This window comes from Crinia signifera, chromosome 2, assembly GCF_055691185.1.
Source record: "Crinia signifera chromosome 2, ASM5569118v1, whole genome shotgun sequence".
Taxonomy (NCBI): domain Eukaryota; kingdom Metazoa; phylum Chordata; class Amphibia; order Anura; family Myobatrachidae; genus Crinia; species Crinia signifera.
In genome coordinates this window covers 2,587,857-2,600,611 of record NC_139218.1, presented here as the reverse complement: position 1 = coordinate 2,600,611, position 12,755 = coordinate 2,587,857, and the positions used below count along the sequence as shown (strand labels likewise).

Below are 12,755 nucleotides of genomic sequence, written 5' to 3'. Positions count from 1 at the left end.
CCGTGACGCAGATGCTGGGAGTTGGGGTCTCTGGTGACAGGAGGAGGTTAGCTGTGATGCAGATGCCGGGAGTCTGGGTCTCTGGTGACAGGTGCAGGGTAGCTGTGATGCAGATGCTGGGAGTCGGGGTCTCTGGCGACAGGAGGAGGGTAGCTGTGCTGCAGATGCCGGGATTCTGGGTCTCTGGTGACAGGAGGAGGGTAGCTGTGATGCAGATGCCGGGAGTCGGGTCTCTGGTGAGGTGTGGAGGAGGGTAGCTGTGACGCAGATGCCCAGAGTCAGGGTCTCTGGTGACAGGAGGAGGGTAGCTGTGACGCAGATCGCGAGAGTCGGGGTCTCTGGTGACAGGAGGAGGGTAGCTGTGACGCAGATGCCGGGAGTTGGGTCTCTGGTGACATGTAGAGGAGGGTAGCTGTGACACAGATGCTGGGAGTCATTTATTTATTTACAGTTTCTTATATAGCGCATACATATTGCGCAGCGTTTTTCAGAGTATAGTTGAACATTCACATCAGTCCCTGCCCCAGTGGAGCTTACAATCTATATTCCCTACCACATGTACACACACACAGACATTTTGTTGGAAGCTAATTGACCTCCCAGTATATTTTTGGATTGTGGGAGGTAACCGGAGTAAACCCACGCAAATACGGGGAGAATATACAAACTCCGCACAGTTAGGGCAGTGGTGGGTATTGAACCCATGACCTCAGCGCTGTGAGGCAGTAATGCTAACCACTACACCATCTGTGATGCCCCAAGATCCGAGTCATGGTCTCTGGTGACAGGAGGAGGGTAGCTGTGATGCAGCTGCTGGGAGTTGGGGTCTCTGGTGACAGGAGGAGGTTAGCTGTGATGCAGATGCCGGGAGTCTGGGTCTCTGGTGACAGGTGCAGGGTAGCTGTGATGCAGATGCCGGGAGTCGGGGTCTCTGGTGACAGGTGGAGGGTAGCTGTGACGCAGGTGCCTGGAGTTGGGGTCTCTGGTGACAGGAGGGGGGTAGCTGACGCAGATGCCAGGAGTCAGGGTCTCTGGTGACAGGAGGAGGGTAGCTGTGACGCAGATACCGGAAGTCGGGTTCTCTTGTGAGGTGTGGAGGAGGGTAGCTGTGATGCAGATGCCGGGAGTCTGGGTCTCTGGTGACAGGTGGAGGGTAGCTGTGATGCAGATACCGGGAGTCTGGGTCTCTGGTGACAGATGGAGGGTAGCTGTGACGCAGATGCCAGGAGCCAGGGTCTCTGGTGACATGTAGAGGAGGGTAGCTGTGACGCAGATGCCGGGAGTCAGGGTCTTGTGACAGGAGGAGGGTAGCTGTGACGCAGATACCGGAAGTCGGGGTCTCTGGTGAGGTGTGGAGGAGGGTAGCTGTGATGCAGATGCCGGGAGTCGGGGTCTCTGGTGACAGGTGGAGGGTAGCCGTGACGCAGATGCTGGGAGTCGGGGTCTCTGGTGACAGGAGGAGGGTAGCTGTGACGCAGATGCTGGGAGTCGGGGTCTCTGGTGACAGGAGGAGGGTAGCTGTGACGCAGATGCGGGGAGTCGGGGTCTCTGGTGACAGGAGCCGTGACGCAGATGCTGGGAGTCGGGGTCTCTGGTGACAGGAGGAGGGTATCTGTGATGTAGATGCCGGGAGTCGGGGTCTCTGGTGACAGGAGGAGGGTAGCTGTCACGCAGATGCCGGGAGTCGGGGTCTCTGGTGACAGGAGGAAGGTAGCTGTGACGCAGATACCGGAAGTCGGGGTCTCTGGTGAGGTGTGGAGGAGGGTAGCTGTGATGCAGATGCCGGGAGTCTGGGTCTCTGGTGACAGGTGGAGGGTAGCTGTGACGCAGATGCTGGGAGTCGGGGTCTCGTGACAGGAGGAGGGTAGATGTGCCGCAAATGCCGAGAGTCGGGGTCTCTGGTGACAGGAGGAGGGTAGCTGTGACGCAGATGCAGAGAGTCGGGGTCTCTGGTGACAGGAGGAGGGTAGCTGTGACGCAGATCGCGAGAGTCTGGGTCTCTGGTGACAGGAGAAGGGTAGCTGTGACGCAGATGCCGAGAGTTGGGTCTCTGGTGACAGGGAGAGAGTAACTGTGATGCAGATTCCGGGTGTCGGGGTCTCTGGTGACAGGAGGAGGGTAGCTGACGCTGATGCCAGGAATCAGGGTCTCTGGTGACAGGAGGAGGGTAGCTGTGACGCAGATGCTGGGAGTTGGGGTCTCTGGTGACAGGAGGAGGGTAGCTGTGACGCAGATGCTGAGAGTCGGGGTCTCTGGTGACAGGGAGAGGGTAGCTGTGACGCAGATTCCGGGTGTCGGGGTCTCTGGTGACAGGAGGAGGGTAGCTGATGCCGATGCCAGGAGTTGGGGTCTCTGGTGACATGTAGAGGAGGGTAGCTGTGATGCAGATGCCGGGAGTCGGGGTCTCTGGTGAGGTGTGGAGGAGGGTAGCTGTGATGCAGATGCTGGGAGTCTGGGTCTTCGGTGACAGGAGGAGGGTAGCTGTGACGCAGATACTGGAAGTCGGGGTCTCTGGTGAGGTGTGGAGGAGGGTAGCTGTGATGCAGATGCCGGGAGTCGGGGTCTCTGGTGACAGGTGGAGGGTAGCTGTGATGCAGATGCCGAGAGTCGGGGTCTCTGGTGACAGGGAGAGGGTAGCTGTGATGCAGATTCCGGGTGTCAGGGTCTCTGGTGACAGGAGGAGGGTAGCTGTGATGCAGATGCCGGGAGTCGGGGTCTCTGGTGATGTGTGGAGGATGGTAGCTGTGATGAAGATACTGGGAGTCGCGGTCTCTGGTGAGGTGTGGAGGAGGGTAGCTGTGATGCAGCTTCTTCACAGCCCAAACAATGGCCAAGCACTCCTTCTCAATAGTGGCATACCCCACCTCCCTCTGAAGAAGTTTCCGGCTCAAATAGGCCACAGGATGCTCCTGCCCATCCGGCCCCTCCTGGCTCAGCACTTCTACGAGTCCGTACTGTGACGAATCAGTCTGCACAACAAAGTTTTTACTGGTAGTCAGGCGCCATCAGCACTGGAGCTTGTACTAGAGCCGTTTTCAATGACTGGAATGCCAACTCACATGCGGGTGTCCAGTCAACCACCTTGGGGAGTTTCTTCTTAGTCAGGTCAGTCAGGGGTTTGGCTAAAGTCAGGGACAAACCATCTGTAGTACCCTGCAATCCCTAGGAAGGTGAGGACCTGTCTCTGGGTTGTGCGCCGGGGCCAGTCTCGGACTGCCTCTACCTTTTCTGGTTCGGGCTTTACCTTAGCCCCTCCCACACGGTGCCCCAGGTACTGTACCTCAGACATCCTCATTTGGCATTTGTCTGTCCGAATGGTCAGACCTGCCCACTTAATCCTCTCTAAAACCAGTTCCGCCTGCCTCAGGTGGTCCTTCCACATTTGTCTGAAGACAGCATTGTCATCTAAGTAGGCCTAAGCGAAATCTCTGAACCCTTTCAGCAGGTCATCGACCATGCTCTGGAAGGTGGCTGGCGCATTCTTCATCCCAAATGGCATGGTTTTGAACTCAAACAAGCGAAAGGAGGTGATGAAGGCGGACTGTTCCTGAGCCTCGGGCGTCATTGGTATTTAGAACAATAGAATTGTGCAGCCCTGGCGAAAAACACAATAAACTTACACACAATAGTTCTGACAGTAATGTTCAATCCCAAGTCGCCCTATAAACTTGGAAAGAGAAAGCAGAACATTATGCAAATATTGCCGTTCACAATAACCAATTTATTGGTATTTAGTCACACTCACATGGAGCTGTCATTTTGATCGCATGTAAAAGGGTCTTTATCGAAGTCAAAGCAGAATTCAGAGGGATCCTGAAAGAGCTAGTGCAACATTGTATAAAAAGATGGACATACAGTTTATTGGACAAACTCACAATGATCGAAGATAAAATCGCATATAACCCATACACGGGTAAACAGGTCTCTGGGGACCATCAATGGTGGCAGGAGAAGCATAAAATCCCCGTCTTAACCTTAAGGAGTCCGGTTGGCAGTAGTGGTTGAGCTTTAGCGCGCTTTTGGGCTCAAGTGTCCCTTCATCAGAAATCACTGGTGTGCCTGAGATATACAACACTTTCTTTTGTCATTGGTATTTGCCAATACCCCTTGCTCAGGTCAAACTTGGAGATGTATTTCGCTCCAGCCAACTCGTCCAACAGCGCATCAATGCGGGGTAAGTGGTAGGCGTCAGATTTGGTCACCTCGTTCAACCGGTGGTAGTCTACACAAAACCTAGTGGTCCGGTCCTTCTTGGGAACCAGTACAACCAATGTGGCCCAGGGACTGTTGGAGCGCGTGATTATTCCTAGCGCTAACATCATCTGCACCTCCTGGTAGAAACTCGCCTGCGCCTCTGGTGAGACCCGATACGCGGGTTGCCGAATCGGTCAATGCTCACCAGTGTCTACGTGATGGGCACGTAGGGAAGTCAAGCCCGGCTTCCTGCTGAACTGAGCCTCAAAGGACCACAGCACTGACTCAAGCTGCCCCCTCTTGAGGTTATCCAGTTTACTACTCCAACTTACTTCCTCTACGCCACCTTCACCCTTGGCATCCGCGAGGAGGTCAGGAATGGGATTGCTTCCTGGTTCCTCCATCGGCAAGCAGCACACAGCGGCTACCGACTCCACACGCTCGTGGTATGCCTTCAACATATTGACATGTTAGGTACGCTGCCTTCTACCATTGCTGTCAAATGACACCACATAGGTGATGTTGCTTAGGCATTTGGTGACCGTATACGGCAGATATCGCTCCCAGTCCCCGCCCTCCGAAGTCACAAATGCCCGTCGCATCTGTGAGGATACGAGTTCTTCATTCACTCAGGAACCGAGCAGATGAAACCAAAATATGGTTTATTTTTTATCACAACACACACAAGTAGATAAAGACAGGAACAAGAGGCAAAATGTAGCATAGAAACATCCAGGTAGCAGTTCAAGTCCTTTTTAGCATCACAGTTCCAAATCACAAAACTATAACTTATTCCACACAGCAGTGATAGCAGAAACCTGTGTAAATCCACACCGCACCGGACGCTCCACACCAGAGCTTAGTAGGATGCCCCCCCCCGGGCAAATGATGTGTTCCACAAGATCCAGTGGAGGGTATGACCCCTGCGCCAGGATTGCGACTAACATGAGCCGGCATGTGTACAAGTCATTTTAAAACCTTCTAAACTCCCACGGTACCTGAACTATCAGTGGACTTGCACTGGGTCCGGATTGGTGGATTCAAGAGTCAGGTATATCCCCCCCCCTTCAAGCTGCAGCTGTCCATCTGCTGCTGGGTCCGGTTCCAAAGAGTCTACTAGAGTCCAGAAAGGCACAAAGGAGTGTAAATACAAGGAAGGTAATTTGGTTATGTCCTGATTACCCCCTGTGGACATAACCTTCCTGTAAATAGCAGGGGAATTGGATCACCCCCTGTGGACATTTCCTGTCTGATCATATTTGGGCAATATACAGTCTAATACTATGGTTCTGGAAATACACACAGATTTGGGGAATAGAACAAGAGGGTACAGACGGACTAAAAAGTACATTAATCACTACACCTAATAAAATATAATAATTACAGTCTTACAGTGAGTCTGATAACTTCACATTCCTTCCCCTACTATTTTAGTCCCTGTACCAAGTTGTTCAGGAACCAATAACAACCTGTAGTGGGATGCAGAGCAGAGAATCTGAGGTTTGGATATACCACCTGAGTCCCACAGTGTGACATACCAAACCCATCTTGTAAAAGGCGGCTGGTTTGCAGAACCAGCAAGGGCAATATCACAATCTAAGTTATACATTTGAATTAACAAGGGATTTAGCAATTCCTCTTCTTCAGATGCTGGGTACCCCCTCTCTGCAACATTGTAACCTTTTACACTGGGTACACCTATAGGGGGTACTAATACTTTTGCCTCTGGCATAATGGGGCAGGGAGCACTTTCCACCTCCCCCTCTTGCACAAGGAACAGCTGCCAAACCGCAGGCCAATATAGGGGCTCTGGCCCTGGCACTTCCGCCACTCTGTCACATCCTTCCTCCCTCAAACCCAAACTAGGGGCATGGCAAATTTCAGTACAGCATTTGGTCTCAATTCCCAGGGCTGAGAAGGGACCCTCCATCAGGAACAATTCCGCTGGTGGCTGCAGGACAGGCCGCATCAGCTCTGTCCTCTCAAAAGCCAGTGTCTGACCTGCAGCTACTTCTGCGCACACCTCCTCCTCCTGGATAACCTCCTTCCCCAGCTGAATATGCTGGGCAGCCTGAAACAAGACGTCATCTGTGACTGGTATTCTTGTGGCCTGGATGTTGGCGAATACTCCTCTAACCACGGTGATCTCCTCTTGGACGCAGTCCTCATAGATCCCCTGGCAGCAGGATAATAATTCTCCATCTTCCACCTCAGCAAAAGGGAAGCTGTAGTGCAGCTCCTCCTGGGGTGCCTGGCTCAGAGGCCCCACTTCCTTCACTTTGGGGATAACCTCCCCCAGTATAGAACACTGACCAGCTTCTTCCCTAGGCTGTGGGAGAAGCTGTTTCAGGCGGTGCCTTTCATCAGCCACCCTGCGACACTGGTCTCGCCATGCTGGGGTGTCCAGGAGCCCGTGATCAATCGCCTCTTCCTCTGCCACAATAAAGCACTCCTCCAGACACTCCAATTGTTCCCACACACTCAGCTGTGCACCGAAATTGAGGATCCATGTCCGATAATAGGTAAATGCTTTTGTAGGATCCCCCTGATCTTGAAGGATCTGCTGAATGATTTCCCTGCGTGTGCAGGATTGGACGGGTATATCTCGCAGCTGACATTCTGCTATCAGCTCCTCCATACTCCTTTCTTCAAGGGCAGTTAGGGGCCCCCCTAGAAACAACCCTTCTCTCATGGTACCAGATAAGTCTGTGGCGGACCCCTCGGTTGTGTGCCCAGATTGCAGTAGCCCCATTTTGGACCTTTCCTCTGGCTCTATCTGGGGCATCAATTTATTCTGGACTTGTCCTTCAGCCTCAGAATATTGTCCTCTTTGTAGCATCTGGGTCACTGTAGCAATCACTTCCTCTGTAAATTCTACAAACTCTGGCTCCCCCAGCAGATTCCACGAGGTGGCCTCACCTTTACAGTGCAGGAATGCATCCCCCAGGTAACACAACTTGTCCTGTATGCTGGATACTCTCCACCCGCTGACCATCTGCTGAGCGTCTTCCCAGTACTTCCAGATATACTGCATTTTCCTGACAATAAATAACAGATCCGGCTTCCCAGCCTGCCGATACACTGAAGAACCTCCATCCCTGAGCTCCTCTGCTCCAGGGGTCTTGAGGCATCGATTTTCTTTCCTTGGGAACATTTTCCCTTTTACAGGACTGACACCTGCTCACTTGCTGAACTTCACCTTACTGCATTTTCCGTTTCCTTACATATGGTCTGGTCCTCTGTTCTCTGTGCTTTCTGTGCTCGATGGTTGGTGTCTGAATGATCCCACTGTCGCTGCCGCCAAATGTGAGGATACGAGTTCTTCAATCACTCAGACACCGAGCAGATGAAACCAAAATATGGTTTATTTTTATCACAGCACACGAAAGTAGATAAAGACAGGAACAAGAGGCAAAATGTAGCATAGAAACATCCTGGTAGCAGTTCAAGTCCTTTTTTAGCATCACAGTTCCAAATCACAAAGCTATCACTTATTCCACACAGCAGTGATAGCAGAAACCTGTGTAAATCCACACAGCACCGGACGCTCCACACCAGAGCTTAGTAGGATGCCCCCCCACCCCCCCCCGGGCAAATGATGTGTTCCACAAGATCCAGTGGAGGGTATGACCCCTGAGCCAGGATTGCGACTAACATGAGGAGCCGGCATGTGTGCAAGTCATTTTAAAACCTTCTAAATTCCCACGGTACCTGAACTGTCAGTGGACTTGCACTGGGTCCGGATTGGTGGATTCAAGAGTCAGGTATATCCCCCCCCCCTTCAAGCTGCAGCTGTCCCTCTGCTGCTGCCCCCTGCTGGGTCCGGTTCCAAAGAGTCTACTAGAGTCCAGAAAGGCACAAAGGAGTGTAAATACAAGGAAGGTAATTTGGTTATGTCCTGATTACCCCCTGTGGACATAACCTTCCTGTAAATAGCAGGGGAATTGGATCATCCCCTGTGGACATTTCCTGTCTGATCATATTTGGGCAATATACAGTCTAATACTATGGTTCTGGAAATACACACAGATTTGGGGAAATAGAACAAGAGGGTACAGACGGACTAAAAAGTACATTAATCACTACACCTAATAAAATATAATAATTACAGTCTTAAAGTGAGTCTGATAACTTCACAGCATCTGTTTCAGAGTACCATTAAACCTCTCACAAAGTCCGTTAGTCTGGGGATAATGGGGGGCAGTGCGGAGTTGCCTCACTCTGCACCTGGCCCAGAGGCACTGGACCAGTTCACTCATGAACTGCGTCCCTTGATCGGTTAGGATTTTGCTGGGGAACCCTACTCTACTAAATACGCCTAGCAGTGATGGTGGATAGAGCTACAGCCTCTGGATACCGGGTGGCATAGTCCACAATGGTGAGGATGTATCTCTTCCCCGATACAGGTTGCCAGGTCCTGCGAACCCAAGGGCAATCGTCCTTGGACCACCAGGTGCCCTGACCCTAAGCCAGAGGACAAATGGGGTGGGCTTCCACCTGGGGGATCCCAAGGTGGGAGGCCACCTGTTGGGGTTTTCAGACATCTGGCTGGCATCCAAGACAGATGCATGGGTTCGGGATGTCGTCTCCCAAGGCTACCTCCTAACCTTCCAATGGTATCCAGGAAACTCCTTCTTTTCCACAAGTTCTCCAAAGGACTTAGGAAAATCTAGGGCTCTGGAGCAGTCCATCCAGAAGCTTCTGCAATCTGGAGTCATAGTGCCAGTACCTTCATCTTAGAGAGGCTCAAGTATCTATGCCAGCCTCTTTCTAGTCCAGAAGCCCAATGGGTCATACCGTCACATCCTCAACTTAAAACAGCTCAACAGGTATATTCAGGTCCCGAAGTTCCAGATAGAGACCTTGCGATCCATAGTCTTGGCCTTCGAGCCAAGAGACTACATGACATTCCTGGACATCCAGGATGCATATCTGCATATACCCATCAGGCCAGAACATCAACGGTTTCTGCAGTTTGCACTGCAGGACCGTCACTTTCAGCCTCTGCCTTTCAGGCGTTCTACTACCCCTCGGGTGTTTTATGAAGGTCATGGCAGTGATGGGCAGCGGTCTTCACAACCAGGGCATCCGGATCCTTCCATATCTGGACAACCTGTTGATTCTGGCACAGTCTGCAGAGATTCTCAAGGACCATCTGGCCATAGTGGTAAAGGTCTTGCAAAATCACAGCTGGATCATCAATTGGCCGAAGTCATCGATGGTTCCCGCACAGACTTTGGGAGCCCAGTTGGGTACGGTGCATTAAAGGATCTCCCTGCCAGAGAAACGTGGCCAGACACTGCAATCCCACATACGAGGTCTTCTCTCACACAGACGGTGTCTGTTCATGCCTACATGAAGGTCTTAGCGTCGATGGTATCGACCTTTGACATGGCAGAATATGTACAATTTCACTCCCGCCCACTACAACGGGAGATCCTCACGAAGTTGTCAGGGCCCTACACCAACATCCAGTCACAGCTGATAGCATTGTCCCTGGTAGTACGTCTCTCACTCTCTTGATGGCTTCTGGACCAGAACCTTACAGCGGGGAGACCATTTTGGATCCAAACGTGGACTCTCCACACCACAGATCCAAGTCTTCGTAGTGATTTGCCAGAGATCCTTCCAGGGGCTTTGTAACTCACAGGAAAGCCAACTACTCATCAGTGTCCTTGAACTAAGGGCAATATTCTGGGCCCTTTGCTTGGCGGAATTCATCAACATTGGTGAATGTAAGATAATTAATGCCGGGCACAGGTCTAATCTGGTTGGATATTGAAGACCATGTGATACACCCTACTTCCCCTCAAATAGCCGGGCCAGGAATGACAGCGGCAAAAGGATATTATATATCCGAAACGCGTTGATTTGGCCGCTTCCGAGGGAGGAGGACTGCAGCACTTGTCACGGAGATCAAAGTAAGAACGGACTCTGATCCCGGCGTCACCCGTCCATACTGACAGTGTCTGCAGCGCTTCCATCGGGACACAGCTACGGCCACCGGAGCTGCTCCGTCCAGGATCCCTCACCGCTTCACCCTGTTTTTGTACTATTTTAATCTTTCATTCATTGTTTGCATTGGAATAAATCCTGTCCATCTCATCATCGCCTGCTTGCCGATAAATGGGGGAAAAGAAACCATTATAGGAACGTGGGTCAGAACTTTAAAGTAAGTTCATTGCTATACTATACTCTGAAGTGATTGTTACAGACACCTGAAATCCTTCTCTCACTCGGACCACCCACGGAATTGGTTTTCACATAAGGGGACTGGTAACACTTCAGAGGATTCCAGGGGAATCTCAGTCTGTTATCTCCCATCCAGCGCTGGTCACCTATATCCACACCTCCCAACTGTCACGATTACAGCGGGACAGTCCCGTTTTTCGGGTCCTGTCCCGCTGCAGGGGTGGCAGTTGGGAGACCCTCCAATCTAATAGAATAGACGCTGTGCAAATGCGCACAGCGTCTATTCTCGTATGAAAATGAGGTCACGACTAATTAGCATAAGCCGCGCCCTCATTTGCATACACCCGCCCCCTTTTCGGGCGCGAGTGTCCCTATTTCCCCAACACAGAAGTTGGGAGGTATGTATATCTATATATTTCTCTCTATCTATCTATCTATCTATCTATCTATCTATCTATCTATCTATCTATCTATATATATATATATATATATATATATATATATATATATATATATATATATATATATATATATATATATACACACACACACACACATACAGAGTACCACAACACTCGCCATTCCCAGGTTGGGGTGAAGTGGCCTGTGACCACATGCTCTAATAAATACAAATACAGGGACTCCACACTCTCCATAATGAACTAACTCACCTTCGTATACAATTAATCAAATAAATAATGGGGTTTTAATTCATGAATTGAGCAATGCATTTAAGCTTGCAGCCCATCGCCAAGGGACCCCAAAATTTTTTATTTGATTAATTGTATACTAAGGTGAGTTAGTTCATTATGGAGAGTGTGGAGTCCCTGTATTTGTGTGTGTATGTATATATATATATATATATATATTCCCATCTGCATATTTCTTGTGCACAGTTATCTCAGATCCGCCTACAGGGTGTGATTATGTTCCAGTGTGAGCAGGAAGTGACAGCACGAGACAGGCTGAGGGGGAGAGAGACAGTCAGCAGAGGAGAGAGACAGTCTGAGGGGGAGAGACAGTCAGCAGAGGAGAGAGACAGTCTGAGGGGGAGAGACAGTCAGCAGAGGAGAGAGACAGTCAGCAGAGGAGTGACAGTCCCAGGAATCTGGTATCGGCAATGTGCTTCTGCCCCAGGTAAGTGAGAGTGAATGACACACGTGACTGCACACTCACTACACAGACTCGCACCGCTGGTCACTATGAGAGGAGGGTATATTATATACAGTATATAACACACAGGTGAGCGACCAGGGTATAGTCTGGGGGGGGGGGGGAGTACCAACGTGTTTCCCTGCTGGCCAAATCTGCTTCTGCCGTGTGAGCCCACGGGGGACATTACCCAGCGACACTTCTGCATTCTGGAAATAGATTCACAGCAGTCATCGGATGCTCAGAAATCCTGCGTTTGCCCCATCTCTGCGTTATCCATTCAATACTTAAACAAAACAACAGTCATCAAGGTCTATGGGTGCTGGGGGGGGAATCACTACCCCTTAGCATTACTGAAGCACAGACACATAAGGAAGAGTCAATACAGAGACACACATTAACCCTTTGGGGTACATTTACTAAGATGGAATGGGTAGGAATGCAGTCATGTGAAATACGGCCAGTGCCTGGTTAACTTCCAATAAGCCGAATGCGGCTGATTTGCCTGATGTATGTAGTGTTCACTCTAGCACTCGCCAACTCCTAAATCCCATGCAGTTCCTGTTCCCTGCCTGGGGTGTCGCTGTCTGCTGTGATGTTTCTAGTACAGGTCTGGTTTGCATATCAGTGCTGATATACAGACCACACTGAGCTAGAAGCACTACAGTAGACAGCGACACCCCAGGCAGGGAAGAGGAACTGCAGGGGTTTTCAAATGTGGCAGGTGCTAGAATGAACACTATTGCATATAAAGTAAGTTAACCCAATTCAGCTGTTACGAATGGCTACACCATCGATAGAACGCGGACGTATGCGCACATAGGGCGGGATGCTCTAACCGTTATCGCCCCCCCCTCCGCCGGGCTTCGCATTGTTAATAATCGCATATGCTCTAACAGATGCGATCATTAACACAAGGGACGGCTCTTGCGATAAGACCTGTCCCTTGCGATGCGGCTCCGGAGCTGGACTTCCGGGAGTCTGTCTGCGCAGAGCACGGCACCGGCCGTGGGGCATGCTGGGAGGAATCCATGTCGGATCCCTCACACAGCGCTGCAGTAAGAAGGCCAGAGGCTTTTGCTGACGATTCCCTCCGCAGCGCTGAGACTGTGGAGGGGGGTTAGAGAATACAGATATGCGGTAAAATCGATAACGGGGTTTTTACCGCATTTCTGGTCTAGAGCATCCCGGCCAATGTAGTCTGGGTAATCCGCAGA

At 51.0% G+C, this 12,755-nt stretch overlaps 1 protein-coding gene across 1 annotated transcript in view; it reads left to right on the top strand.

Moving 5' to 3' along the window:
- Positions 1–11,206: 11,206 nt before the first annotated feature.
- Positions 11,207–12,755, top strand: part of ICOSLG (inducible T cell costimulator ligand) — a 49,903-nt gene continuing 48,354 nt past the window's right edge. The window contains exon 1 of the mRNA XM_083171444.1: positions 11,207–11,523. Within this exon, the coding sequence (XP_083027570.1) occupies positions 11,507–11,523 (17 nt within the window). The 5' untranslated portion in view covers positions 11,207–11,506. The remainder of the gene's footprint in view (positions 11,524–12,755) is intronic.